The sequence below is a fragment of the Misgurnus anguillicaudatus genome, chromosome 2 (assembly GCF_027580225.2).
Source record: "Misgurnus anguillicaudatus chromosome 2, ASM2758022v2, whole genome shotgun sequence".
In the NCBI taxonomy this organism is placed as follows: Eukaryota; Metazoa; Chordata; class Actinopteri; order Cypriniformes; family Cobitidae; genus Misgurnus; species Misgurnus anguillicaudatus.
In genome coordinates, this window is record NC_073338.2 from 493,286 (window position 1) to 520,929 (window position 27,644).

A 27,644-nucleotide genomic window follows, 5' to 3' on the forward strand; every position below is an offset into this window, starting at 1 on the left:
ATGCTGGATGCACAGATTCATAATAAAAGTTAAGAATGTACAGGTTGAGATATATCAAAATCTAAACCCTTTGACCCATTCTTGTCTGAGGGCAACTTTGATCAACTTTTTTGAAACACTTTAAATGTTGACTAGTGTAGTATGGCAAGTTTAATGCCATTCTTGGTCAATATAATACATGATAAACGTAATAGTTTGTAAACAAAAGCACGTCGGGCCTGCTCACGTAGATCAGTTGGCTTAACGGGTTAACTGAACAATGTCTGTCAGAAACAGCAAAGCCTGCAATTCAGTTCCATGTTTTTTTGTTTGTTTTTTTTTGATACACAGTGATTGCGGCCAAAGCGTATTGGTCATGAAGACGACCCGATCAAGGAAAAAACTGGGGCCAGCAACTCCTTCATTTACATAAGACTCTGTTTTGGTCCGTCTACACTGCGGCACGAGTTTTACCACAGCCAAAAGAAGTGCCTTTGATCAGTTTTATGATTGAAACCCTATCAAGCAGCACATTCTACACAAGGTCCATTCAGTAAGTAGCGTCCCAGGATACCTTTTGTGACTTAATTGTTAAAACATAAATATATGTAGATTATCAGCATTTCTGACGTGACTTGACACTTTTATTTGACCACAAAGTGGACACAGGTAGATGTATTATGGCTGAATTGTGATCTTTATTGGGTTTTGTTCTTCAGTCAATTGGTCTTATCATCATACGAACAGACTTCATAGAATAAAAACCACCCCCATAATCGGCCCAAAATATGCCGTCCTGAAACTTGCTGCGATAAACTCCTCCTGAGTACCACACACCATTCAGATTGGTTTGACCACAAGCATTGTACCACCAGCCACCTTTGTGGAAATCAGCACAGTTACCTGAAAGAAAAATGAACATTCAATAAACAGTCAGGCAAGAAGCTGAAAAGTCCATGTCATATTGTCAACTTTAAGCTGATATATGTCAGTCATACTGGAGCTTTTGCAGCTGCTGCTATTAAATCCAGCCATTAGTGTTTTACCACTCATTTATCATGTATTTATGTGGTAAAATGACGTTGATGCATTTTGTGTCTTTAATGAGTGACTTTTATCATCAATTAAATTCAATTGTTTTGTCATCTGCCAGGTGAAATGTTGAATTTCTACAAAGCCCTAAAAATTATATAAATGGTCATATCCAAACAAACGCTATAGAGAGAGCCGATCCGGCCTATACGCAGGCTACGCGAGCTCCGTAGGGCCCCGCACCACTAGGGGGCCCCTTGTTCTTCATGCAGCGCTGCACAGACCAGCTGGCGAGTGACATCATTGCGTTTCATTTTAATTCGAAATTATAACAAGCAGTCTGACCTCACAATACTTTAATTACAGTTGTCAGTCCATCTATGCAGCTCTGCATGCAGTTGACGCACCTATCAACATGCGTCTTTATTCTGATATTAAAGCTATCCACCCGGAGCAGGAAAGACAAGCTCCATGAAGGTGAAGTAAAAAGATTAAGAACACAAAATTCCTAGTTAGTCTTGAATAATCATGCAATGGATTTATAACAAACACTGCAGTCCAAATCCCTAGATTCAGTTTTAGTCCAGTGTGTTTTGTAAGAAATGCTTGTACACATTAATAATCAAAATCTTTCATATGTGTTAAAAAAAATAAACACATTTATTCATGCAAGATGTTGTGTGACTCCTGTTAGCATTTTAAAACAATAGGATTACTGTTTGCATATTTAGAGAATGATCATGCCTTAGTTTTTAAACAAATTGGAAAATCTGTTGCGTTATTTGTTATAGTTTATCTGACAGCTATTTTGGTTTTATTTTATTTATCATTTTAAATTTCACTGATAATCTACATCTCTTAAAAAATTATATATTTGTAGATAGTAGACCTTGTTTTCTAAGTACTAATATTGTAACAGATTAAGGGCTTTTCAGAAAACATGTGTCAATGTTATAATGATTGGCTCTGGCTATAGAGGACGAATAATAAGTCAACCTTTAAACATCCTGGGTTAAAAACCATTACTATAAATTGCAGTAAATTTGGTATAATTAACCACCTATGAAAGCATCCTTGTCATGGTCCAGTGTGGTGAACTGTTTGCCGTTGTGACTGGTTAAGGAGTCTCCAGCATTGCCTTGGTAGAGACCCAGACGCAGACGGTAAGATTGACTCTCTGGTTCTAGATAAAAGCTGCTATACGCTGCATAAACCTTTTTATCCATCCAGTCCTTCAGTTCCACCAGTAACTTGTACTCTTCCTGTTTGCCCAGATTGTAAATGTTTTCCAGACCCAGCCAATATTCACCGTCTACATTGCCAAACCCCTTCTGGAGTGAACAAGAACAGAGAAATGTGAGGGTTTCAAACAGGAAAGAGGATTTGTTTATGGATGCATATTCCACATGTCATACAATATATAAATAAAAGTCATTGTAATCACCACTAATCTGGCTTTCTGTTTTGAAATGAGGAAATTCATTTGATAATAAAACTTTGGCAACATTTTGAACCACTTGTTGTTTCAGCGATGACTTACTAAGACAAATAAAAAGAAAATACTCAAGGCAGGAGGAAATACAAGCATCTATCATCATCTACATCTCCACCATAGACACAATTGGCCACAGTTTGGCACTCTTTCTCAACTGATGAAAAGACGAAGGATAGGTAGAACCAAATCAGATATGTGGCCAGATTTGCACATTTACTACGTATTACAGTCATTCATCTCACAAATGTGAATAAAGAATGTGTTTGAAAAAGTAATTTCTCAAATTGCACATCATACCTTATAGCTATCCCAGTTTCTGAAGAAATTGACAGATCCATCTTTCCTGCTCTGGATAACTGTCCAGCCTCCTCTGTCCACATCATGTTCACACCAGGCCTGTACAGACCTCTCACTTCCATCAGGCTTCAAAAGATAAATCCCACTCGTGTCATGTCCTGCCAGCATCGCCTGCAAACAGTCACGAAAGGGACCTGAGGAAACACAAAAAGCACATACGAATAACCATACGCGTACATGTTCTTGTTTCTACAGTGCGAACACGCCAAAAACCCGGTAGTTTCACAAATAGTTCAGGAACTACTAAAAGGTTCCTGCGCTATGAATGGGGCTAATGATGAGTTAGTACAGGACAACCAGCGTGATCTCATGGAAAAGTTATGCGTAAGTTGACTAATTTGTATGAATTTGTACAAAGTGAAAAAACATATGATTATTTAGAAAAAATTTAAACCCCACCCCTAAACCCAACGTCACAGAGGGGAAAGCAAATCATTCAAAAACGTGGTTGTACGAATTAGCCACCTCATAAAATATGTGTGAATCGCTGTGAGATGGTGTTGGGACAACACAAAGGTTCTTCTACCAATCTATATTGCTGTATCAGAAGAATTAAATCCAGTCACTGTTTTCTAGCTCATGCACATCTTTGCATGCATCTTCAGCACAGACATGTATAGCTGTTAAGAGAACCTAATTGCTTTTTAACTACTAATCTTGTGCTTAATTTAGGTAGGCCAGGGGGTTTGGCCCTTGTCATTCTGTCAGCAGACAATTTATTGAATTTTACCATCCAAACTGAAGTTGCCCCGTGGAGGATGTTTCGGGTCTAGGGCGCTTCCTGTAGGTGCTGGAGCTGTCCTAGAACTTCGGTCTCCTTGAAAGGCCCAACTGTGACTCCTCTGAATCTCATTGGAAAAACGAGGCACATAAACCGGGATATTCTCTGGCACGACCTGTACAAGAGGCGGAGGTAGTGGCTCTTTTCTGTGATTTTCATAAACTTGCAGGCATCTCTCCTCCAAAGCCCCGATCAGCACCGACTGGTTATTGACCATGGCGGCCAACGCAGAGAAGCGCGCTTCCAGTTCTCTGTAGTGGTGGGAAAGTCGAAAGGCCTCAGACGTGGCATTGAGGATTCGGCCCTCCAGCTGTGCCATCTCTAATGAATTATCACGCTTGCGAATAATTTCGTGGAGTAGCTGCATGTACAACTGAGTAACACGGGAGTTCATGTTGCGCGACTCTTTGCGCAGAAGTTTCATTTCGTTGACCATATTTCCATCCACGTCCACAACTAACCGCAGCGTGTCCATTTCACGTCTCTGCTTGGTCAGGATCTCCCGAACATCAGTAATGTCCATCTGCGTAACACGCTCCTTGTCAGGGAGAGAAGGGCCCTGGCTTGCACAGATTGGTCCTGTAATTTTCTGCTCTGGGACCAAGAAAGTATAAGAGCACTTTTTATGAGCCCCGCCGTCCAATTCATCCTCAGCAAGCCTCCGTCTTCGGGTCAAGGTGGGCCCTCTGTGTGCACTATAGCTTTGGTTAGATGTGAGGACACAGAGAAGTGCACAAAAGATCCAGGCGTGTGGACTCATAGCAGCTCTTCTCATCATAACAGATCTGGTTCTGAGACAAAAAGGGCAAAACAAATGAAAGTGTGCAAAGTTTCATGCATGTTTATGTTTTAGTAAATCTGTGCTGGCTATTTCAGAAAGTCATTAAAGCAAAATTAAGGTATACCCGCCCGAAAAATTGACATGCAGTAAGTTCGCAGAGTTACTGTATATTAGGCTGCAAACTGTTTAGTGATGCTGTTGTATGCCACAATAAAAAAGTGGACTTCAGGTGTACACTGCAGTGCAATTTAAGTATATTTGTATGTGGATGTAACTTTCAATATTGCAGCAAAGAATTTGCTGTATTAAAGCGATAGTTCACCAAAAATGAAAATTCTCTTATGATTTTCTCACTCTCCTGCTGCCACAATCCCCTATAAACGTCTCCGTTGCGATGAACACGAAGGACGACATTTTTAGGGACGTTTGTATCCAAACCATTCATGAGCCCCATTCACTTCCATAGTAATCTTTTATGAAAGTGAATGGCACTCATAAATGGTTTGATTACAAACATTTCTCATAATCCTCCCTCGTGTTCATCAGAACAAAGACACCTAGACAGGTCTGCAACAACATAAGAGTGAGAAAATGACGACAGTATTTAATTTTTTGGGTAAACTATCCATTTAATTCATTCATCACATTAGACTTTTGTACTTGAGGTGTGCATTGGCCCTTTTGTATGATATTTGATGTTGTTTTTGTATATATACAGTGTGCATTCTTTCCAATAGAAGCAAGTAATGCAGATACAACAGGGGTTTAGGGCTTTCTCACACTATCTGATTCAAACCGCATCGGAGTACTGATGACCCCAAGCACCTGGTTTGTTTGACTCAGTACGGGGCCTGGGTGTGGTACGATTAACCATGGCCTGGCTATGCTCCACAGATCTTAAAATGTAGCAGTGTTTCAGCAGTAAGCTTAATTCAGAGTCAGTCAGGGCTGTAGTCCAACTTCACAACCACAAAGAAATTTCCACATTAACCAACATTTATAGCATATACTCAACTCCCCCATATCACATTCAGTGTATTACTATACAAACAGAAGGTCTATTATACATTGTGCTTTTATACAAACTTATGTTTATTGGAAATATATTAAATTCCTGACAGTAATCTACAAACAAACTAATTAAACTTCAATATGAACAAAAGATACAATATAAGATTTCTTATAATAAATGTATCAAGAGAAGTCAGCTTTACACTACTACATCGTGTTAAAAGATTAAACTAAACCTAAGCTAACATTTAGAAAGAAAAAAGGTGAAATCATCATCAGACACAAACATCTGTCTGTAGAGCAGATATACAGTGGGAACTGTAAGGATTCAGTCTCCTGGCATGATTTTACCACAGCTGACTTCACTTTAAAGCTGTGTTGTTACAAATAACGGAAAAGACTGAGATTATTTATGTGTTCAGGATTATCTGCTAGAATTTTCCATAATAAAAAAAACGATTTGGCAGAATTGTATTGCTCTGTGCCAGTACTGTGAGTTACAGGGAAATAATAACTGGATAATTCTCAATGTAAATCTAGATGAAGAGCCATCCAGAACCTGAATTCACTTGAAAACTCATTATTAAAAAACAAGAACTTTTAAGTTTAGGTTTATTACTATAACGCTTTTCACAAGTTTGACTTGCTGCAAAACAGCATTATTTCTCACTTCTTATACAGCTGTAGGCCAAACGTTTTGACCAATTATCAACCAAAAATTTAAAGTGTATAGCTGTATATATAACTTCACCCCCTCGACAGTCGCAGTTTTGCTAACGTAGCAGAAGAGACGTGGGGCTAGGTGCTGAAGCTGACATTTTCAAGATGGCAGATGATACAATTGTGAAAAGCACTATATGAATAAAATTTTATTGAATATATAAAGGTATACTGCTAATTGCTAAATTGTTTGGCTCAAAACAGGAGAGTGAAAACAAGAACACACACAGTTTTTTTAACGCAAAGTAACTACAATTTAAATTTGTCAGGCACTATGCTTATGAGGCATGTGCATCTCCATAAATGAGTCCAATGCAATACACATCTCGATGCATAGCCTACAATACGATACATTAAAGATACCTATAAAGCCGCTACAGATCCGATGCGATATGATCTCTTAAAATGGTTGTGCTAAAACAACACATTTTGTGTCTAGTTAAGCACAGCGCATTTAATGTGTTGTCCCTGACTAGATGCATCTGTGTTATTATTGGAACACCACATTTTGTGTTCTCATTTTTTTATTTTAACACAAAATCAACACACATTAACACATCCTTTCTTAGAGTGTACAGATAGTTTCCACACATTGGATTTGTACATGGGATTATCCCGCTTCCGGGTTTCATGGACGGGACTTGTCAACTTTGTGCATGTCCACTTCCGGCGCATTTCAACAATGGCTGAAACGAAGGCCAGATGTCACTCCTCTGTTTCACTTTGTAAGTCAAACAAACAACGCCAACCCTACTTAACTTTTCATAGATTCCTTACTGAATTGAGTCAAAGGCAGAAGTGGATTAAAGCGGTTCGCCTGGATGAAAGGCCAAACTTTAAAATAAAACAAGGTAACACGTTTGTTTGTAGCTGGCACTTTTGTGAATCACACTACACTAACGGTAGTGCTAGCAGACTAGCGTTAGCTGACGTGCGTAACTTTACTAACCGGGGTTGCATCAAGCGTCTGAAAATCAGTCTGTGCCCTCCCGTTTCCAGTGGAACAACTGGGGACTGCCAAGACGGGAGTCCATTTATGAAAGAGCATCAGTTCTCTCAGGCCATGACGATTGCCCAGCCCTTCCTCTTTAGCAGCCCTTGCCATGTGAGGAAGAGGCGATGGAGGAGGTTGCGGCTTCAGTGGTGATGAAAGAACATGATTACTGCTCTGCTCCTAAACCAGGTATGTCATTGTTTGCCGGAGTTATAAAATGTTGGCATACCTCCTCATGATGACCTACCAGTAGGCCTTAAACCACAGGTAGCACATCCTGTTAAGCAGTGCTGGAATGTAAGTTAACGAAGTACAAATACTTGGTGACTTTAGCCCTATTCGGACGGGATTCGTTTTACAGGGGGACCTCTGATAAAATCGTGCTTCTCAGAGGTCCTCTGTTTTTTTAATCCCGTCCGACTCGGCCATGTCTGTGTTTTTCTCTGACGACCTCCGTAAGAATTCCAGAGCAATTTATCTAATGTTTTTCGCCGAACTCAGAGGTCCTCTGAGAAATGTAATCCCGTCTGAATGCAAATGTCTGTGTTTGCCCGCAATATCTTTTGAAAACGCGGTTCATTTCGTGTTTTGGCCAACGTGATCTGCCTTAAGGTCTTACTAATGCGTGAATATTGTATTTTCTGAGTCCCATTCATTCAGATATGAATGTTTTTTTGCATTCGGCAAAGTAAAATAATTAAATCAAGACGAGCTGAATATCAAACACTGTTAAGACCGCCCTTCGGATGAGACGTTAAACCAAGGTCCTGACTCTCTGTGGTCATTAAAAATCCCAGGATGTCCGTCGAAAAAGAGTAGGGGTGTGCCCCGGCATCCTGGCCAAACTTGCCCATTGGCCTACTAATCATTCCTCATACTAATTGGCTATATCACTCTGTCTCCTCTCCTCTAATAAGCTGGTGTGTGGTGGGCGTTCTGGCGCAATATGGCTGCCGTCGCATCATCCAGGTGGATGCTGCACATTGATGGTGGTTGAGGAGATTCCCCTGTTCATATGTAAAGCGCTTTGAGCACTGAGAAAAGCGCTATATAAATGTAACGAATTTATTTTTATTTATTTAAGACTGGCCACTGTAATATCATTAACATTATAAGAAACTCTGTTCAAAGTTGTTCAACTCCAGAATGGTAATGTTAATTAATAAAGATATAAAATTTTATTAATCATTATTTCTTCATTTCTTTGTGTTTATTATAAGCAGACAGTTATATAAAACACGTAGGCTAACATTACTTTAGTAGGATTTGTATATTTTATTTTGATTTGTTCAAATTAAATTAATAAATTACATGTTCTGTCATAATTTTACATTTAAAGCAAAATATTAAACATTACAAACACGCATATCCAGAGCACATGCTACTGCAACGCCCAAATGCATGAAACAGACACTCCCATCTCTGGAATTTTAATCCTGTCCGAATCGGTACATAAAATCACAGACGTCCTGGGGGACACGTTGAAACTCAAACGTCGTTTGGAAAACTAATCCCGTCCGAATAGTGCTTTTGTCACTAGATTTAACAACTTTCTAAACCCCTTTAATTACTTTATTTACAAAAAGTGACTGGCGTGGTTGGAGACTGACGCGAGAACATGTAACGCTCTCTCTTCTCAACGAGCAGCGGGTGCTGCTGCTAGCCACTCACAGGCAGACCGGTCCTTGTACTTTAGTCCGTCCGAGTCCCACACACCCACAACGACAGAGCGATGGCAAGTTCAACAAACTCAAAGGTAACAGTCGCAAACACAAAGTATAATAAGCATTACTTTTCCATCATTGAGGTGAAAGGCATGAATGTTTATGTAAGGTGCAACTTATGCAGAGAAAGAAAGAGTATATCCAGGTCTGTAATTCTGATCTAATAAAGCACCTTACATCGTCACATTCTGCCACAAAATTAGTGGTTTCTCTTTAGTGTCCTATTCATTCATTTAACAAATAATTTGAACTTTTTTTAACTGAAATATTTGCATTTTAGACATTTTTGCTACAGCCTTGAATTTCCCGCTGCTGCTTTCTCAAATCCATTCCACTTAACTCATTTAGAGTCCATATCATTTAAAGACCATTTCGTGTTTTTTATGCTCTGTTACTTTCATGACACGTCTCGGTTTCTCTAGTGTTGTGACACCAGGAGTACGTAGCAACAGTTTAGAGAGGAGAAATCAATCTTAAAATATTGATCAGTTTCTAAATAAAAAGTATAGCGCATTAACTAATAATTATACGTAAATAAATCTGTTTATTGCCGATGCATTGTTTCAAACAAATTGCATCGCAATGCAAATGCTAATTTGTAGTCGATGCACAGTTTTTAAACTGATGCATCGCATCGTTAATTTTTAATGCAGATGCAGCAAGCAAATTGGGGAATCTTACCGTACCTAATGCTAATATTTACATCACCACCAGCCATACTTCCAGTTAGTAAAAGTCGTTAAGTTCTCTATTTGGGACGATACTACTCTTCTAAAATTCTTACACTAGATGGTTGGGTGCATATTTTTAGTCCTAAGTGTATAGTATGCATTTGGGACACAGGTTCGGTTATGCTGATTGAGTTAGAACATTTCCCTCCCACCGGGAAACGACCTGAACAACGTCACTCATTCAAGCTGTGATCACTGGTAGTAAAAATCAGAACAGAGATTTACCGAGCAGTAAACACATAAAGCCTTGAAGGAATGAACAATTACAATTATGATTGTAATTGACGTTATTTACTTTCACAACAACGTTTGGCATACGTTTCCCCTCCTGAGCATCAAGAAATGACTTTATAAATATAATTACTTTGACCCGTGATACGCGATGCTAAACGGCTAACATTCCAATGCCGACCGGCAGCATCAGCATGTTGTCAGATTGATAATACCATATTTATGTAACACCTCACACAATCTTTGTAAATATAATTACTTTGACCCGTGATACGCGATGCTAAACGGCTAACATACCGCTGCCGTCCGGCAGCATCAGCATGTTGTCAGATTGATAATACCATATTTATGTAACACCTCACACAATCTTTGTAAATATAATTATTTTGACCCTTGATACGCGATGCTAAACGGCTAACATTCCGATGCCGACCGGCAGCATGAGCATGTTGTCAGATTGATAATACTATATTTATGTAACACCTCACACAATCTTTGTAAATATAATAACTTTGACCCGTGATACGCGATGCTAAACGGCTAACTTCCAATGCCGACTGGCAGCATGAGCATGTTGTCAGATTGATAATAATATATTTATGTAACACCTCACACAATCTTTGTAAATATAATTATTTTGACCCGTGATACGCGATGCTAAATGGCTAACATTCCGATGCCGACCGGCAGCATGTTGTCAGACTCATAAAAAGATATTTATGTAACACCTCACACAATAAAAGTATAAATAAATGCGTACTTGTTCAACAAAAAGTCTGCCGGGTCGGCGTCGGTTTTCAGCCCCAAATCTCCCTGAAGCTTCCTCCAACGGTCAATGGTGGACCCTATATTGATTCTACTTAGAGTCCGGCGTTTTTCAATTTTTTTTAACTTCTGCTCTTTCTTCAACAGACTTCCTTTTTTTTCCAACCTTTACTGTAGGGACAAGCAGGGGCTGCTTGCTGCTGTCGTTTAGTTTTTTTTCCATTAGTGAGATGTTGCTGCTTCGCTGGCTACCATACACTGACACAAATTTCATGTCGCTGGCAGGAGAGGGGCGGGGTGGTGTGCGATGGGGTGGAGACGCGAGCACGAGGTGGATTTTCAAATGTAGCAGGGATTGGATGAGAGCAGTTAACCAATGTAAGAGTTCATATTGTTAGGATTTTATTGTAGAACCATAACCAGCATCTAAATGAGGTTATTAATAATGAACAATCTTTGAAATCGTAGACCATAGCTTTAATCATGGGCACCTGCAAAGAAACGTGCAGTCATCATTGCTTTACAGAAAAGGGTACTTTATTTACAGGCAAGAACATTGCTGCTTCTAAGATTGCACCAAAAAGAACTTCTAGGAGAGAGGTTCAGTTGTTGTAAAAAAGGCTTCAGCGAGCGTTAGGACCGTTCACAGGTGTCCTGTGTGAGTGTGTCTGGGTGTATATCAGTGCCATGCCTCTCTAGTTTTGGCTGCTGCGCAACCTCTGGGCTGGCAGCAGCTTCTTACACCTGTGGCTTATTACCGATGATTTATGCAGTACGTGTCTGCTGCTCTTTTTCAGATCGCTGTTTAGTTTAACAATGTGTTGTTTTGTTTCCTAGTGCTGCTTGCACCTCATAGCTAAATTTCTGTCTGGTGGGTTATGTTTGTTATTGTCTGAAGAGCCTGTCCTGATGTGTGGATTGCTGGCTTAATCCAATTTCTATGTTCATTACAAATAAACTTTCCTTACTCACATTTGGATTCAGTGCTTCATTTTTTGGTCACCACCTCGACATAACAATCTGACCAATGATGGATCCATCGAGTTTTGAGAATTTTCGAGACAGATAATAACCTTCAGATGAAAGACAAGAGGAGCAGATGTCAATCAAAGGTCGAGCTGTCTAAGCACTAGTTACTCAAGTGACTCAAGTGTCGGAACTCACTTCTCAAACTGCATCATATAAAAGCTGAATCTGCTACTGCGGCGAGTAAGGAAATTACTAACCCTAATCTAGATAGTTAGTGGAAATTTCCACCATTGTCCTCATAGTTGGTGCAATGGATTGTACCCCTTTCGTGTACCTCCACAGACTGTCAATTTCAATGGCAACCAGGATGTTTTGGCCTAACCAGAGGCAAAGGGACGTTTTCCCGGATAGGGGCCATACGTCAGCCTCAGGTCTTTCCAACAAGCCCCTCGTCTAGGGAGTCCCTTTGACAGCCTCAGTGTTTCCCGCAGCATATTTCAGTTAAGGCGGCCCGCCTAAGCTTGGAAACCCTACCACCTTAACTAAAAAAAAAATAATTCGCTGCACAAAAGGCCGTCAAGTGCATCTCGGAGAATAGCACGTACGCGCATCAAACCGCGAGCGTGGACGCGAGCGTTCACTTCATCACGCAGCTATTCCCGTTTGAGGTAAAAACATTTAATTAATTAATAATCTAGCATGAGTTCATTTTTTGTCATAGTTTCTTCAAAATGAAGTTTTATTTGAGTTTTAAAAAGAAATATTTTATTTATTTATTTTATAAAAATATTTTAATTTTCATCATGACGCATACGCCCCGCCCATTTGATTGCCACGCCCTCGGCCACACCCATCCCTACCACCTTAACTAACAAATTTTCTGCGGGAAACCCTGAGCCTATTCTTCCTTGTCTCATCCAGGGAGTGCCATATCCTCCCTGTGACTGCCTATCTTTACCATAGTCTTCCTCACTACTGTGGACAGCCTAGTTATCTCCTTGACCGCATATTCTTCCTTGTCTCATCCAGGGAGTGCCATAACCTCCCCCTGACCACCTATCACCACTGAAGTCTTCCTCACTACCGCAGACAGCCTATTTATCCCCCTGACTGCCTATGTTTCTTCATCTTGTGCAGAGAGTGCCATAACCTCCCCCAACCACCTATCTTCACCTAGTCTTCCTCACTACCGCGGACAGCCTATTTATCCCTCTGACCACCTATTCTTCTTCATCTTGTCCAGGGAGTGCCATAACCTCCACAGGACTGCCTATCTTTACTGTAGTTATCCTCAGTACTGCAGACATCCTATTTATTCCACTAACGGCCTACTTCTCCCCATCCATCTGTTAACTCGCAAACAGGCGGTAGATGGGACGATCCAGAATCTATGCTGTCAGAGGTTGCAGGCCCCCAAAATTTAGCACGGTCGACCTCAGGGACCCCCAGGCTGTAAGTTTCCCAGTCCAACAGCAGCTTTAGGGCCCCAAAAACAAGCACATTTCGTCCTGGGCCCCCGAGATGGTGTAGAGAGTTCTGTGTCCCCTCGGTCCTGTTAAGACATGAACTGCCTATATTTTCAGGTGGCAGATGGGATGTTTTACAGTCCAGGGGTTTAAGGTTGCAGGGGCCACTTTGGGGGACTCTGGGTAGTTTCCTCAAGTTCTGCGGCTCTAGATGCTTCCCCATCCAAATACTTTAGTGTTAGGGCCCGGGGCCCCGAAACTGCACTAGTATTTCTTGTCAGGGGCCCCCAACACCACCTCCAAAGTTCCGCGGCCCCTCAGCTTCGTTAATTATTTGACTGGCCCTAAAAGATAGGAACAGCCTATATTTTTAGGTGGTAACCGGACACGCTGTAGCTCATGGGTCAAAGGTCACAGGGCATCTAAATTTGACACAGCAGCATCCCAGGGGCCCCCGAATAGATGTCTAAAGTTTTAGGCATAAAATCAAATTTTAGCAAATCAGCCTTCAGAAGGATCTTGAGGCCTTTGTGAGCAAGAGGCCAGCAAAGATTTCTTTGTAAAACTAAATTTTTTGGCCTCACTCCCAGGAAGCTGTCCACAGAATATGACAATTAGTCTACAATTAATTTGAATGACAAGCAAAAATTTGTACAAGAACTTAGAAAGCAGGAAATTAGGTAGTCTACAAAGAAAGTCAATACATACATTGTCTCTGCTCTGTAATTAACAAACGGGTAATCAACGCTCAAATGCAAAATATTACAATTACCAAAGAAGGTGACTTGAGCAATATAAACCAAGTTAACCGTTCAATCTAGCAGTACATTTTAACAGACAAACTGAAAGGAATGCAACATTTGTGCTCACTTTCTCATAATTAACTTAACATACCATTAAAGGAGAAATGTATGGAACTTACATAGTTCAATAACGCACACAAGGCAGGAGACACAGTGTTTTCAGCAGCACCCCACAAGGATTCCTCCATGTGACATGAACAAAAGGCAAGGGCTGTGCACAGGTGCTGTATAATAAAGTCTGTGGCTGATTGAGGCTAATTAGTTGAAGGTGTGGTGAACTGCATGGGGGACTGAGAGGCAAAAGGGGCATCACAACTGCAGGACAGAGAGGAAAACTTCCAAACACCAATTGTATCTTATTTTACATGGCCAACATAGGCTGTTGCTGGAAATTACAATATTACAATTACAATTAGAGATCCCATCCTTAAACTGAACTGATCCCCAGGGGCCAGATGGGCCCCAAACTTTTCAGAAAGTTGTGTCAAAGGGCCCTTGATGACATACCGAGAGGGCAATATCGAGAGGTGCAAAAAAGTATTTTTTGTTATTTTTTATAAATCTCTCTTCCTTACAAAAACCTTTATTTTGGGTGTTTTCAAGATGGCGCCTCTGTACACGGCATGCCGTCTGCTGCTCCTCCTTTAGTTTTTATTGTTGTCGTTTTGGCTGCCGAAATGCAGCGCACTTTTGACCTACAGCCGACTGTCCTTGAGGGACATTCGTGTCTCTTTTATTAACAGTTTTAAGCCAGAGGTGGAACTCCTTTTTAAACAAACACACCAGAAACTTTTAACGGAGTTTCCTCACTGTATACGCCGGTGGCCTCTCTGCATCTCGCGGAAAAAGCGCAAGAGAAGACGCGGATGCCGGGGGGGGTTGTCATACATCAAAATGAAGGCCTACCTTCGGGCGGGGCATCACTACGATCTGTTTGGCCACGGCCGCAGCGCGGACCTTTTGGCCGCTGGCGACCGCTGGAGTTACCCTACAGGTGGCTTCGACCAGTTCTCCCCCTGTCTCCACACCATGGCGTCTTGGTTGGCTTTCCTCGGATCTGCCGCTATCGCCGACGAAATGGAGTGACCCCCGGCAACTTGCGCTCGCTGAGCAGATCATCGCTCTCCTCTGCGGCGATTCCTCCACCAAAAATGGCTCTTATTAACGCTCGGTCATTGGTGAATAAGACCTTCCTGCTGAACGACTTCTTCACCTCTCATAGCTTGGATTTTATGTTTATTACGGAATCCTGAACTAAGGTTGGTGACTTAACTCCTTTTTCTGATTTGGTCCCGGCTGACTGCACCTTTTTTAACTGTCCCCGCCCGAATAAGAAAGGAGGTGGACTAGTAACGATCCTAAAAAACTGCTTCGCTGAGCATTGTCGGTCTATTACTGTTGAAATGTTTTCCAGCTTTGAAGTTCAGCTCCTCTGTTTAGACTGGAATGGTCCGGTCTTATTGGGGGTAATTTACCGTCCTCCTCATTCCTTTAATGGACTTTATTCAGCAGTTTACTGATTTTATTGGCAATATTGCCATAAAATATGACCGCTTTGTATTAGTTGGTGATTTTAACATCCATGTTTGCTGTCATTCTAACCATCTATCTAAGGAGTTTATCAATCTCATTGATTCTTTCAATCTGGTTCAATGGATAACGGCCCCTACGCATGCTCACGGACACATTTTAGATCTTGTACTATCATATGGGCTTACTGCTTCTAACATTGTTATATCAGAATTGCCGCTCTCGGATCATAAGCCGATTTTATTCTCCCTGTCACTTCCCACCCTCTCTCCCTTAACCAAGAAAGCTTTTACACTCTCTCCTTCCTATTCGTCTAATTTCGGGGCAAATTTTAATCAGTGCTATCTGGACTCCTGTGCGCATCTATCCACGGACTTATCGCTATCTGATCTAGATGCCGATCAACATCTAAGTCTACTGAACTCTGCCTGGCTGGATGTTTTAAATATAACTGCTCCACTTAAGCCTTTTAAGCACAAAGCTAAATCGGCTCCATGGCAAAACCCCGACACTCGACTGGCTCGTCAAACTTGCAGAAAGGCAGAGCGTAAATGGAAAAAGGACAAGCTACACATTTCCTTTCAACTATTTAAAGACAGCTTATCTGCCTATCAGTCTGCTGCCAAATCTGCTAAAGCTTCATATTTCTCAGATTTAATTTTGAAAAATCTTTCTTCTCCTAAAGTTTTGTTCTCTGTTAAGCCCGGACAACACTGCACGATTTTTGCCCTCCTATTAGATCATTACCTTATCACACTGTGCGACATGGCTCGTTTAAACTCGGGTACGAGAAGCATGTAGACTGTACGATGATGACACGGAAGCTTCGGCGGCAGTGTCACATGTTGCGGAACGTCACCAGCATGCGCTCGTGGTAAACAAATACCAGCGCGCAGGTCGTAGCAGCAAACACACTGCGGTGATCATGTTGAAATTCTGACACTGTCAGAAAACTATCGTAGGCTATCTTTGGACGCAAGACCGGGAAAACGGCCGTCTTTGAACCTCTCTCACTGTACGACATAGGACCACTGATGAAGAGCCACGATCACAGAAATCGCGATGATTGTTTCATGATAGCAATCTTTCGTCTGGGACAGACAATAATCGTGCAGTGTGTCCCGGGCTTTATAAATTCTATTAACCTCTGTTGCACTATGTGAAGGCTTTTTAAAACATTTTCTAGATAAAATATCAAATTTGAGACCCATCATTTGCTCTACCACTGCGACTATTGAGCCCCCCCCTCCTCTGCCCGCTTCCCGCTTTCTGGGATAATTTTGAACCTGTTTTTTTCTCTCATCTCTTAAAAAAATAATTGAAACCACCAAACTATCCTTCTGTCCCTATGACACCATTCACCCCAAATATTTAAAAACAATCGTTGACACTGTCGGGCCTGATCTGGTTTCCTTTTTTAATAAATGCCTGCTAACTGGCTCTGTTCCTACTACCCTCAAGGTGGCGACTGTCACCCCACTTCTTAAGAAGCCTTCACTAGACCCCTCTATTTTAAATAATTTTTGCCCAATCTCAGTTTTACCATTTACCTCAAAGATTTTAGAAAAAATTGTACTCGACCAACTACATTCCTTTCTACATCTTAATGGTATATCTGAAACCTTCCAGTCTGGTTTTAAATCTGCTCACAGCACAGAAACTGCCCTCCTTAGAGTTTTAAATGACATCTTTTTAGCCTCTGACTCTGGTGACTCTGTGGTCTTGGTTCTCTTAGATCTCTCTGCAGCCTTTGATACTGTGGACCACTCCACGTTGTTACTTAGATTAGAGTCCGACGTGGGTCTTAAAGGCAAGGTCCTTAAATGGTTTCAGTCATTTCTAACGGATAGACAATTTTTTATAAAATTAGATGACTTTTCCTCTTCTGTTGCTCCTCTCTCGTGTGGCCTCCCTCAAAGGGTCGATACTAGCGCCAATACTTTTCTCTTTGTTCATGCTTCCTTTGGGCTTGAGAAGGCACAGTGTATGCTTCCATCTCTATGCAGACGATACACAGATCAATCTACCCATTAAGAAAAATGATTCGTCTGCTCTTAGAATGCTTTTAAAGTGTCTAGATGAGATTAAAATCTGGCATGCCCAAAACTTTTTAACTTTAAATGAAGATAAAACAGAGGTGATTGTTTTTAATCCTACTGACCACCCACAGGCTTCCACTGTAGATCTGGGAAGCCTTTCAGCTTTAAGATCCACCCACGTGTGAAATCTGGGGGTCCTTTTGGATGAGTCCCTAAAACTGGACAAACATATCTCCTCTGTTATTGGCACGAGTTTCTACCAACTACGCCTATTATCTAAGGTTAAACATTTTTAAATCACAAAATGCTCGAAATGGCCATGCACGCTTTTATTACCTCTCATTTGGACTACTGCAACTCACTCTATAGCGGTATCTCCGAAGCACAAATTACCCGTCTTCAACTTGTCAAAAATGCTGCTGCTCGCTTACTTTATAACAGTCGCAAAAGCGACCATATCAATCCCATCCTCAGATCCCTGCATTGGTTACCTATCCAACTCAGAATTGATTTTAAAATCCTTTTACTGGTATACAAATCATTATACAACCTTGTCCCAGTTATTTATCTGAGCTAGTTCATCTTTACACTCCTGCCAGAAACCTCAGATCCAGTGATCAGCATCTTGTCACAGGTCAGAGCGGACGACAAATGTCGTGAGTCTCGCCCCTACTTAGTTTCCACCTCGAGGAGGTCCCAAGAACACCCCAATGACCAGACACACAAGAGCGTAAATAAATTTAAAACAAACTTTATTTAATTTAATTAAAAGCAGGTAAGTAGGGGAGGGGAAAGGGAATCTAAAACTAAACTCTCAGGCCAGAGAGTATTGAGCCTGTAGTGTTCGAACTTCGTCACAGGGATTCTTTAGGTAAGTTTTCAGAGAACTTTCACCTCTCCCTCACGTAACTTTGACTGTTGATTCCAACTGACACTGAATTCTCCGTTTCAGGTTGACTGGCCGTGGCGCCCTTCCTCCTTCCTGAAGGCAAAGAGAGAAACACGGTGAGTACTAGGTTGGGCTGAGGTGAGTACCTTAGGTCGAGGTGTCCGCTTCCGAGGGCCCAGCTCGAGGTGCGCCTGGAAGATAAGCAGATTTCCAAGGCCCTGAAACTTCACTTAGGACACCAGGGTGGTTAGTGTTTGGCCTTTGGCATCCCGATGCGTACACAGAAGGGTGAAATGGATCTTCACGGTGAACAAACAGGTAAGTGTTCCAAAGCAAGTGGCTAGTAGCTTGAGCGTACAGGTGCGTGCACAAAGAGGGAACTGGATCTCCACTTCAGACGTACAGGGCGGATTTCAAAGGTAAGTAGCTCTTAACTTGGGCATACAGGTACGTATTTAAAGGTAAGTGACTTTACTTGGACTTACAGGTAGGTATTCGAGGTAAGTAGCTTGTAGCTTGGGTGTACAGATGCGTGTACAAAGGGGCGACTAGATCTTCACCTTAGGCCTACCAGTAGGTCTTCAAAGGTAAGTAGCTTTTAGCTTGGGTGTACGGATGCGTGTATGGAGGGGCAACTGGGTCTTCACCTTGGGCTTACAGGTAGGTATTCCAAGGTAAGTAGCTTTTAGCTTGGGTGTACGGATGCGTGTACGGAGGGGCAACTGGGTCTTCACCTTGGGCTTACAGGGCGTGTACAGACTACAGGAGACTACAGCATCACTTTGGGGACAGACAGGGAAGAATTAAAAAGCCACTGAATAGATACACTCATAGACCCTCAAGGCGGTGGACGACAGACTTTGACTGACTCGAACGCTTCCCTCTCCTCTCTTCCAACCAGCAGGGCAAGAGATCTAGACGAACTTCTGAAATCACTCCACAACAGCTCGTGTTTCATGCAGCAGTCGTCACTTTCCTCCGTTGACGTTTTACCCACAATATCCACACAATACCTTACTCGTTGTTGTTGCCTCGCCACCTCCAGGTGGGGACAAAGGGGTCAGGAGTTACAAGCGGGCATACATGGAGAAGATGGTCACCGCCAGCACAGCGCACGTTCTCTTCGACAGGGTTTCCTTCTCGGCCTAAAGAGAGAGTACAGGCGACAGGGACAGGGGCACAACACTGCAACCTTCAGGTGTACACACGTCAAAGACAGACTCACCCACTGCACTCCACACACTTCAGTGACATAAGGTCAGCACTCTACACTCAGCCCGGAGATTCGTCCTGGGGAAGATCGGGGTCGCCGACACATCGAGTGGCCCAGAATAAACGTCGTAGCCACAACAAGATAACGTCCTCCCACTTCCTGGTTCCGGCTCACCCACCAATCCTTTCCACGGTGGGGCCGCTTACACACTGTTTCACAACTCAGAAGAATACTAATAGTCCAGATTCAATGATGGCATATAAATATGAGGGTAACTCTGCGTACTCATGATTTCGTTGATGCTGCTCTTCTCTCTTCCCTTCGGCTACTCACATGTACATGAATAGAGAGATGATATCCTTTTTCCCTGCCTCGTTACCATATTCCCAAAGGTTTCTCTGTGTTGGCGATCCCTTCACAAGGGCAACACAGATAAATTTGATTCCTCAAAATACTCTTTGCTTGCAAACATGTATGTATGTATCACCAATGTTCACAACACATCCGCCTCTCTCTCTCTCTCTCTCAAAACCCCCCAATCACTCCGTCTCAACCGCAGTATCTGCTGGAAATCAACTCCCTTCTTTCTGTCTCCTTCAGCCCCGTATTCTTTCTGCTTGCGTCCGTGCGACCGCCGGATCAACGGGGCCTTCCGACTCCTTAGAAGGCAAGGATTTCGTCCACCCTTGGCGGAAACAAGTTCGCCCAAAAATCAACCACGCCTTCCGGTTTCTCAATGCCCTTATTTATGTGCCTCCACTTCGTTGCATCGCCCAATCAACAATCGCCACGCTCGGTGGCACACCTGTTGCTGATAAAGCCCAAATTTAGGTTGCCCGGAGTTCCCGGAAGTGACTGGCGTTTGGGTATTTCACTGTAGTGTAAAACCTGTTTGGTTTTAAATTCAAATTGTTTATGGATTTAAATACATTTGGTTTTTATTTTTGCTTTATTTGTCTTTTCTATACTTTTAAATGTACAGCACTTTGGTCAGTCTTGTGGTTTTAAATGTGCTTATAAATAAATGAACTTGAACTTTATGGTATCATGTGCCTGTTATGCCTGTTATGTTATTTTTCCAGTTTGAAATTGGCTCAGGAGTCATCTAGAGCCCTGGATCTCAGGGCCCCAACCGAAGGGCCCTAAGCAGTAGGCCATTCGGAATTTCGAGGGCCTGTAACCATTGACCTCCAAGTTCTAGAGCATGCCATCTGCCACCTAAAAATATAAGCTGTTTGTGTCTTTCGGGCCAATGAAGCGCTTAACGAAGCCCAGGGCCTGCAGAACCTTGGACACAGTCTCTGGGGCCCACGACAAGATGTATTTGTGCAATTTTGGGGGCCCAGGGCCTAACGGTGCTGTTTTTGTACAAGGAAACGCATGGAGCCAGGGGACCAGGCTTAGGGGATGCGGAACCTTAAGGGAGTGTTCAGTAAGTCTCGAGCAGCTTCTCTACCCCTGTATCATCCCTATGACTGTGCCATAGATTTATTGCCAGGTAGTACTCAGCACCAGTGTTGGTCAAGTTACTTTGAAATAGTAATTAGTTACTGATTACTGATTACTTCTCCAAGAAAGTAATCCTGTTACTTTACTGATTACTTATTTTTAAAAGTAATTAGTTACTTTACTAGTTACTTTACTAAGTTACTTTTCAAAAACATGATGCACGACCTGAATATGCTACAGTATAAAGCAACAGGGCCCGGTTGCATAAAGCACATTAAGTGTAATTTTCCCGTAAGTTTACCCTTATGTTTCCCTTAAACTTAAGGGTGTTGCAAAAAGTTTTTTCTGTTGCATTTCCATGGCAACAATAGTATTTTATATGAGACCAACCTAACAACAAACCTGGGTCACTGTCGTGAAACATTTAACAATTACCCTTACCTTAGAGAACCATTTAAGGGATTATACTGTATGCAACATCCTTAAATTATTGTCTTACAGTAGGTAAGGGGAATTTACCCCTTAAGTGTCATACTTAAGGGAAAAAATTATGGTGTTTTATACAACCGGGCCAAGACCTTTCAGCCTAATTCTATTCTTTCTGCATATTCCATCATCTAAAATTAAATCAAATTAAACATTCTCTGTTTTAACCTCTCGGCGCGCACTAATTCGAGGGCATGACGACGTCGTTTTTTTTTTACGCTGCTAACAATATCTATATAGTAGGGATGCACCGATAGGATTTTTTGGTCCGATACCGATTTAAACAGACAACTTCTGGCCAATACAGATGCCGATATTAAACACTTGTATACAATACTATATAGTTGGTCTGTTTGCTAGTTTATTTCTGTATCAAATTATTTTTACTGAACATGGATTGGATCTAATTAACATTCAACTGACCAACATAATAAGAGAGGCACAAATTAAGCTAAAACAAATATAATAAGACAGCATCACAACCTTCAAAGGTGGTTTTTGCTATTCAGCATTTATTTTATTAACAACATTAACTCGTTTTTTACATATAATGGATTTCTTTATGCAGTTAATTAATAAACAACCGGTATGGGCCTTTCTCGTGCTATTGGCGATATGCCGATGGTTTCAAATTCATCAAAAATCGGCCGATACATCGGTGCATCACTACTATATAGCATACTGTCTACAAACATAAATAATATTAATATTAAAGGTCACGTTCTTCCTGATACCATTTTTTAAACCCTAGTTAGTGTGTAATGTTGCTATAATAGCATAACTAATACCTGTAAAATGATAAAGCTCAAAGTTCACTGCCAGGTGATATATTTTCTTTAACAGAATTCCTCTTTAAAAGCCTACAACGAACGGACGGTTTGGACTACAGCCCTCTATTTCCTGCTTTAATGACGTCAGTAAAACAGTTTGTTGACTAAACTCCGCCCACAGGAATACGTCAGTCACCAGCTTTGGCTCAAACGGCTCTGCTAAGCTAAGCTGCTATCGAATCACAGCACACTAAACAAACTACACAATCAGAACTCAATACGTATTTCTGAAGGAGGGACTTCACATAACAAGGAAGACATCAGCCTGTTTTGAGGACAGTGAAAACAACGCTATACAGATAAGTAAATTGTGTAAAAAATACCGCATTTTTTTTACATGTGAAACATGAACACATGTTATATTGCCCACTATAAACCCAATCAAAGCTTCAAAATCACAGACAGAACGGGAGCTTTAACATTACTATACATCGTTTAAAAGGTCTACAGGTTTAGCATCAGTGTATGGTCTCTGTTTTGCATGTTTTGACTTCTTACCTTAGTGTTAATATAACGATCGCGAGTCGAATCCAGTCTGTTTCAGATGTGTGAATAACCCACAAAAACCTTCTAATAGAGTTCATCAAATGACCATTTTTGTCCACAAATGCATATAATCCATGAAATATAGATATATAGTCTGTTGTTTACATCAGATTTCGCGTGAATGTGTACGAGATGGAGCCGCAGCGATCATGTCAGCTGGGGGTTCAGGGTTTTTTTCAGGAAGTTTTTACATTTGAGGTGCACGCGAGGGGAGTAGGATTTGTCTGGGGAGTGGGATTTTCGGTACAACACCGGCTTGCTAGGTGTTTGCTCAGATTTGAGGTGAAAGTTTTCGCTGTAGCTAAAAGTTTTATCTCCACGCAGAGTGTACAGCGGAGACGCTGATGTTTTTGTCTCCTTTAACTGGATTAAACTCAAAGTAATGTAGATACTTCCAAGCATTAAACGCTGCATAGTCTTGTTCTCTTCCGTGCTCCATGTTGTTCATGTTCAACACTACACTGACTGATGGCGCGGCGCTCATACGTCATTGTCACTCGACTCACGTCACAACACGGGACAATCTCACGAATCAAAATCAAGGTTAAATAACGCAGTAACGCAGCCTGCTTACGGGGAAGTAACAGTAATCGAATTACTGTTTTTGCAATTGTAATCCCTTACTTGTTATTTGAAAAAGTAATCGGATTACAGTAACGTGTTACTTCTAACGCGTTACTGCCCATCACTGCTCAGCACAAAGGCAGGATTTATTCGCTTTCCCTGTATATTTTTCACATTGTCTGTCACCTGACAAGCTTAATTTTGACATTGGTAATAGTGAGCTGTTGGTGGCCAAGCTTGTCTTGGAATGATGGCTACATTGGTTGAAGGGTTCAGGGGTTCTCTTCATTGTCTGGACAGATCATAAAAATCTCGAATACATCAGAAAGGCTAAAGGATTGAACTCTAGGCAGGCTCAGTGGGCTCTATTTTTAGGTTGTTTTCACTTTTCCATCTTCCAAAAACATCAAACCCAATGCCCTATTTTGTCTTTTTGACTCTTCCGATTGATTGCGTTCGCCACACAGCCACCGTGCCACTTAATTTGGTGGTTTCAATGGTGTCCTGGGAGATCCTGGCCTTCCATGGCCCATGACATCCTTCATTTTGTATTGGCCTGCTCTGTTTGCACTAGTTGTAGGATGCCTAATTGTACCAACGCTGGGCTTCTCCAACTGCTGTCCGTGCCTTTGAGACCCACAGATTTTGTTAGATTTCTTCACTGCTTTACCCTTGACCCAGGGGAACACGGCTATTTTGAACGTGGTGGACCAATTCTCTTTACACAAATTACCCTCTGCCAGCATCCATGGCCTCCCGACTGACGTGGTCTCTGACAAATTTTGGAAAGAGTTTTGTCATTTGTTGGGGTTTATGGTTAGCCTGTTGGGTACTGAGAGGGCCAATCAAGATTTAGAGGGCATGTTACGGTGTCTGGTTTCACAATATGTCTTCCTGGTACCAGCAGCTCTGGTGGGTTGAGCATGCGCATTACACTTAACCAGTGGCATCCACGTGCCTGTCTCCATTTGAGTCTAGCTTAGGTTACCAGCCACCAACCTTTCCAAGTATGGAATCTAAATTTGCAGTTCCCTCTCCTCACACCTTTGTTTAGAGGTGTCGTTGCACTTGAAGAAGAGCCAAATTGACTCTCCTCCAGGTGGACTTGTGCACCAGGGCTCAAGCTGATCGCCACTGGCGGAGGCCTCCCATTTAAGTCATTGGTTAAAAGGTGTGGCTTTCATCTTAGAACATTTCTCTCTGATTCATCTGTAATAAACTTGCTCCTAAATAATTTGGCCGGTTTGTCCAGGGACAGTCCACCTCAAATTCCCTCCAGCATACAGCAGGATCCATCCCGCTTTTCATGTTTCTGAAAATGTATATTTCTGTCATTCTCAAAACTTTTGGCCATCTTTATTTAGCTTATTTCTACACTCAAAAAATAGCTCATTGTCTAAACATGATTCAGTCATGGACAGTGGTTCCACGTGATTGTCCTACATTTTCTCAACATGAAATTAACATGTAAGCTCTACTCAATTACTTTATGCAAAGAGAACATAAACTGAATTATGTTTACTTAACATGATAAAAAAAACAAATACTTCATGTAGACAACATGACTGAATCATGTAAACTCAACAAGATTTTCAAATCACTCCAGTGATTAAATTCCCTTCAATGTCTGTTGAATTCCAACAAAAGCAAACGTCAGGAGTGACAAAGTAGTGATGGAAATTTTCGTTCATCTAAATGACTCATTCATTTCAGTTCATTCACCAAAATGATTTGTTCAGATTCGTTCAATGATTCGTTCAGTGTTCATTTCTATATTTTACATAAATTTGCAGTAGGTGGCAAAGATGTGTGTCTTATGTGTTATAACACAATGAAATAGACTTTTTACAAAAACTCATTAGGCTTTAATAAAGCTCATATTGTAAAATACTATGCATGATTGTATCAAGCTACAGAATATATTAAGACACATGTACAGTTATAGTACATCTAATCTGGATTTGTTGTAAAAAAGACTTGAGTGCTGTACAGGCATATGCCTCCTCTGGTTCAGTCAGTCATCAGATCCTCGTTCACAATTATATAATTTCGGTCATGTCGTTCATGACTTCAGTTATCAGTTCCTTGTTCACGAATCATGTAATTTCGTTTCATAAACAGCTTATAAAAACGTATTTCTGGGGTTTTTGGCTTGTTAGCTGTACATCTTGCCACACAGCAGCTTTTAGGCATTATTCTGTTTTTGTTATAAGCCAGAAATGACAAGGAGGCAGCCTCTCGCAATACAAAGTCAATGGAGACGGATGGACTGTTTTCAAATTAGCATAACTGCGCTCTGTCTCTATGTCGTTCATGACTTCGTTTAGACGCAGATGACTGACTAAAGTTGAGTGAAGGGTGGATTCATTCAGCAGCTCAAACCAATTATATTCTTCCTAACAGCCCACACTCAAAGATCATTGGCTCCTGCTGCTAACAGAAAAACAGCAGCCACACATTTACTTTGTTTTTACTACAGTAACCAGAGTGACCAAGATAGTTGTAGTAAAACTACAGTACTGTGCAAAAGTCTTAGCCACCATGCCACTATTAGATTTGTTGTTTTTGCAATGTTATAGTGATCATATATAATTATTTCTCAGTCTTTCTATTAGAATACAACTAGAAAATACAAGAAATCTGTATGTAGTAGTATTAAAAACAGTATATAAGTATAAGCTGAAGGGTCAAGTATTTAGGGTAAAATCTCCTTCCACTTGAGCAATAGCAGGCAGCTGCAGGATCTCTTAAACCTAAATGAAATTAAATCCTAATTCTAAACGAATGACTTCAGGACTTCAGTCTCCTCAAAAAAGGTCAAGATGTGTTTCGTGCCACGATTCATTCACGAACGTATCATCACTAACATAAAGTTAAGCTACCCAACAGCAATGTAAAAGACTGAAAGCATGATGAGCCCCAAAAAAGATGTGATTAAAAATCAGGTTATTCCTTCAAATAAACCGTTCCTAAAATATAGATAAAACATGTGAAAAATGAATAGATCTGAAAACACTGCATCTTTTTGTTAGTTTGTCCAGTTTCATTATTAGTAAATAAATGCAGGAATTTGGCAGAAATGTTTTAGGTAGTTGACAGAATAACAGAAAAATTATAATTTACCTTTGACACTACTAACTGTGAAAGTCATTATAAATCATTAAACTTCTAACATTTATAACCAGAAATAAGTAAACATTTGTCTGTAAGATTGTATTGAGTTTCTTAATAAAAAGATGAATCAAATGTTTGTATCTACATCAATTATAAATTATTTAGAGAAACTCACATTACTAAGAAATGGATTAGCAGTAATTTGAGCAGAAGATGTTTTTAAGAGCGAGAGGAAAAATCTGAAAGAGCTCAGTGGAAAAGACCTGAGTGCTGTAATGTTACAGGATTTACTTCAAATGCTGCTTTCAAAGTCTAAATGTGTAAAACAATAGAGTGTAAAAACTTGTGGCAGTCCTCATAGTAACACTTTAACATTTGACAATATAGCTTAAAAGATGTTTTCACCTACAGCAGTGTGCACATGAGTGTGTGCATATGCTCCACAGATCTTGAATTGTAGCAGTGTTTCAACAGTATAAGCTCAAGCCAGAGGGAGTCAGGGACAACCCCAAAACCACAAAGACATTTCCACATTTATAACGTGTATACTCTAACTATAAACCAAATCCCATCACATTCAGTTTTTATTTGTAATATATTGAATTGATAACAGTCATCTATAAACAAACTCATTAAACTGAATAAAACAGAAGATACAGTAAGATTTCTTACAATAAAATATTAAGAGAAGTCAGCTATACTCTACTCTACACTACTGTATCATGTTAAAGAGGAAAATAAACCCAAGCAACATGAAATCATCATCAGACACTTACCCGTCTGTAGAGCAGATCCTCGTATGAAGGGAAACTTTGAGTTTTTAATGTTGGATGATGTGTTTGGATATGAGAGGGGTTGGGTTATATATGTAAAGTCCTGCCCTCGCTCACATTTTGCATGAAGATTTACTGGTCTGACATTTTCAGAATGTATATATCATATCATGTATTACAATATACAATATTTGTTTGCACTCTCCAGACTGACTTACCTACTGCATACAGTTAACTTCATATATAAGTTGTGTTATTAGACCTGGATATGAAATGTTTCAGTGAACTTAAACATCATCGTACCCTGCCACATGTTGGTTCTCTTTATATCTGCTGTTATTGTTTCACTCACTGCTGTTTCAAAAGACTACA

The 27,644-nt window shown here is 40.9% G+C and overlaps 1 protein-coding gene and 1 long non-coding RNA gene across 3 annotated transcripts; one reads left to right on the forward strand and one right to left on the reverse strand.

The window, feature by feature from the left end:
* Positions 1-607: 607 nt before the first annotated feature.
* angptl1b (angiopoietin-like 1b) lies at positions 608-27,578 on the reverse strand. 2 transcript variants are annotated; one of them, XM_055201092.2, is made up of 5 exons: positions 27,276-27,578; positions 3,594-4,435; positions 2,804-2,997; positions 2,072-2,342; positions 608-882 (listed from the first exon to the last, which is right to left on the reverse strand). In XM_055201092.2, exons 2-5 carry the CDS (start codon positions 4,420-4,422, stop codon positions 695-697), a joined length of 1,482 nt encoding a protein of 493 aa, XP_055057067.2. In that variant the 5' UTR covers positions 4,423-4,435; positions 27,276-27,578; the 3' UTR covers positions 608-694. The 2 variants fall into 2 exon arrangements, with proteins under 2 accessions (XP_055057067.2, XP_055057068.2); XM_055201093.2 differs by lacking the exon at positions 27,276-27,578 and having other exon boundaries at positions 3,594-4,766.
* On the forward strand, positions 1,974-2,795 carry LOC129441443 (uncharacterized). The gene is made up of 3 exons (XR_008643431.2): positions 1,974-2,174; positions 2,286-2,367; positions 2,541-2,795. It is a non-coding gene; the product is annotated as an uncharacterized lncRNA (long non-coding RNA).
* Positions 27,579-27,644: the final 66 nt, after the last annotated feature.